Source organism: Lactuca sativa, chromosome 8 (genome assembly GCF_002870075.4).
Source record: "Lactuca sativa cultivar Salinas chromosome 8, Lsat_Salinas_v11, whole genome shotgun sequence".
NCBI classification, from domain to species: domain Eukaryota; kingdom Viridiplantae; phylum Streptophyta; class Magnoliopsida; order Asterales; family Asteraceae; genus Lactuca; species Lactuca sativa.
The window spans coordinates 85,144,753-85,148,073 of NC_056630.2; the positions used below are offsets into that span (position 1 = coordinate 85,144,753).

The following is a 3,321-nucleotide window of genomic DNA, read 5'->3' on the forward strand; positions in this document are numbered from 1 at the left end:
CATTTTGTTTTTGAAATCATGTTTAAGAAATCATTTTTACATGTGTGTTCAAGAAATTATTTTTTTTCAGATCATTTGTTCTTCTCCGAAAAGATATTAAAATTGAGAGATATAGAATAGGATCATTGGAAAGTTCACGATAGCCAGAGATTTAATGGAGATGTCTGGATGGTCGGAAACGGGTCAAGCCTAAAATACATAGTAATAATGGTATATTTTGAACATTATTTCTAAGTTTAATAGTAAAATTAAGTAAAATAACTTTTAATGATTAAATGTGTACATGGTGCATGAGTTATTTCTCTTACAAGTCATTAACCATAATAATAATAATAAACACTAAATTCATGAAAATTATATTGATATGTTCAATTAATCATCCATAAAAACCTATCATTAGATTATATATTAAATAATCCACAAAATAAATACACATGACATGACGATATTAACTTAAATCCGCACCATACACATCGGTATTATTTAATGACCCGTGAAAATTAGTCCTCAGCTCCCAATATAATCATAAACAACGGTCTTGATAACACATTCTGGATCAATAGTTATTCGCTGACGATTACTATTAATGAAAATTGTGAAGATAATCGCCATTTTCATGTTTAAGATATAACCACCGGCCGAAACAAACTCCAGTTTCCTATTCCCTTATTCCCGTTTCCACCGTCTTTGCAACTCCTTAACCTAAACTCAGTCGACTCTTGATCGAACGAGTTTGCTGCTACACGAGTTGGTCGTTTTGAGTTTGAGTTACGTCCATCTACCTCCCACCACCACCCACCATCTTCCACGTCACCATCACAAGATTCTTTTTCACCACCTTCCTTTTTCTTATTAGCCCTCCCAGTTTCAACATTTTCACAACAGTCCTTCGACAGTGACAACCTAAGTCTCCCATCCGTACGTTCTGCTTCGAACTTTGTACCACAGTCAGAAACACTCACAGCTTTGATTACCAACCGGCCACCTTCCCTGTGAGGGCTCACTTTCACAGTACCATCTGAGCCACTAATGGAGGTCAACGGCGGCGGAAAGCCTCCACGGTGGCTCCGGCTCGCCACTTTCCGGTATAAATTCCTAGCTTTTGACCGAAACATCTCTCTCTCCTCCCAGTTAAGCTCATCACTGCTTTCACTCACATCACTCCCAGTTTCAGTACCTAAACTCTCCGTACACATTTCTAAGCTCATCGTACTTAATGTCGAAGCAGAAAGCTTCACCATTGGATGAACATAAACTTCCTCATTTTTTAAATTACTATTGGAAGACGGGTTTTCAAGAACATTAAAAAAACTGAACACCTTGTTCTTGCCAACTCTCTCACCATTTTTATCGTCTGTCACAGAATTTGCTTCGGTATTCGGTTTTTGATGAAGTTGGGAAGGTTTTGAAGACGATTTGTGGGTTAAAACCGTTGATTCTGTGAGAGGAGGTTCCAGGCAAGATTGCAAACCTTGACACACTGCGGAGGCCATTTGATCACAATGTTGATCGATCAGAACAGAAAAAAACAGAATAAATTTTGTTTTTTTTTTTTTTTTGTTTCCAAGAAAAAATTAAAGAAACTTTTGGGTGATCGAAAGATAAAAACTTTATGAGGAACTGAAGAAAACCCAAGTTGTTTTGGAGCGGAAAATTAGTAGCCTTTGTGGGTTTTGGAATGGAGAGTAATGGGAAAGTATGAGAAGAGGAGTAAAGGGGTGGAGGGTGTATTTATAGAAGATTAGTGCATGTGAGGTCTCTTTTTCCAAAGAGATGCCACTAGAATTTATTCTGTCATTTTTTTTTCGTAACTACTATATTCGATATTTTTACGTAATTACAGTAATATTCAATTAAATAATAAAATACAGATTTTGTAATTTGTAGAATGTAAGTGATTTTAACAAAATATCCCAATTATACGCGTTTTTTATATTTATGTTTTAATAGATTACCTTATATTAAATGTTATAAAGCATTTTATTTTTCATATATGTTCAAAAACTAGTTTTGATACCTATGTATTTTATGGGTTTATTAAAAAAAATAGAAATGAAGATCTAACAATTTTAAAAAATTAAATTTATATGAAAAAAGTAAAATATTTAATTATTAAAATTGAAGTGCTTATTTATCTTTTAAATTTAAATTAATAATGTAAATAAATAAACAATTAAAATAATTAGATTCAATTTAAAAATTTAGAAATTATAAAAAATTACATTAATGAATTGGATATAGATTTATTATTACATTTAAGTATTATATGAATTTAATAAAATGGAGAAAACCATAAAATGACTTATAGGCATTATATGATCGGATCTGGAAACTTTATGTGTTCAGGTTTCTAAACGTTTAATTACGGTATTAGAACTGGCATATAACTTTTCGGAGAGATAAGGGGATTATACGTCAATCATAGATAAAATCTTTCATATCTTAATTCTCGTTATTACACACCGACCGTCTGATTTGGTGTATAAATCGAAATGGCAAGAACCCGAAGTGGAGTCGGGAACGCGAATGGAAATAGGAATCAACAACCCCCAGTGATTGAACAAATATATGTTGTAGTAACCGCACCTGAGCCAATCACAATGGCTAGGGTATAAGCGATGATCCAAATGATGTTGGGTCGTCAAATGGGGGAAATAAGGTGTTTACTTCAACAAAATCGAGAGGAACTTACGATGCCTATTGAACAGCCCGAGATGAATGATGGGCAGTCAGAAGGAGGGAACTACAGTGGGATGGTTGGTCAAGACAACCCACCGATAGTTAGACGAAACAATCAGGATGCAGGAAATGACGAACGTGGATGCAAGTACAAGGATTTCATGGCATCCAAACCCCCGAGTCTTTCTGGATGCCCATCACCAGTGGAAGTTATGGACTGGATCTCCGAGATGGAGACAATGTTTGAGAGTTACGAGTGTAGCAACAAACAAAAGACCGCCCTTGTGGTCCCTTTGTTAAAGTCTAGAGTATTGAGCTGGTGGAAGCTACTAGCTAACACGATGCCCAAGGGAGAAGCAAGCAAGATGTCTTGGGAAGATTTCCTAGTGCAATTAAAGATGCAATACTGCTCTTAGCAGGATCTTCTAGAGATCAACAATGAGTTCCAGAATCTAAAGAAGGGGAGGATGAGTGTCACCGAGTATGATGCAAGTTTTACGGAGAAGATGAAGCTCGTTCCTTATCTAGTTCCAACTGATCTCTCCAAGGTCAACAAGTTTGCCCACGGATTACCAGCGGACTTTGGTCCAATGGTTAAGCAAGCAACCACTCTGAAAGTCGTCATCTGGGCTGCTAAGAATG

General features: G+C 35.8%; 1 protein-coding gene across 1 annotated transcript; it reads right to left on the reverse strand.

The window, feature by feature from the left end:
- Nucleotides 1-379: 379 nt before the first annotated feature.
- On the reverse strand, nt 380-1,707 carry LOC111913764 (protein FANTASTIC FOUR 2). The gene has a single exon (XM_023909469.3). It carries the CDS (start codon nt 1,491-1,493, stop codon nt 621-623), a length of 873 nt encoding a protein of 290 aa, XP_023765237.1. The 5' UTR covers nt 1,494-1,707; the 3' UTR covers nt 380-620.
- Nucleotides 1,708-3,321: the final 1,614 nt, after the last annotated feature.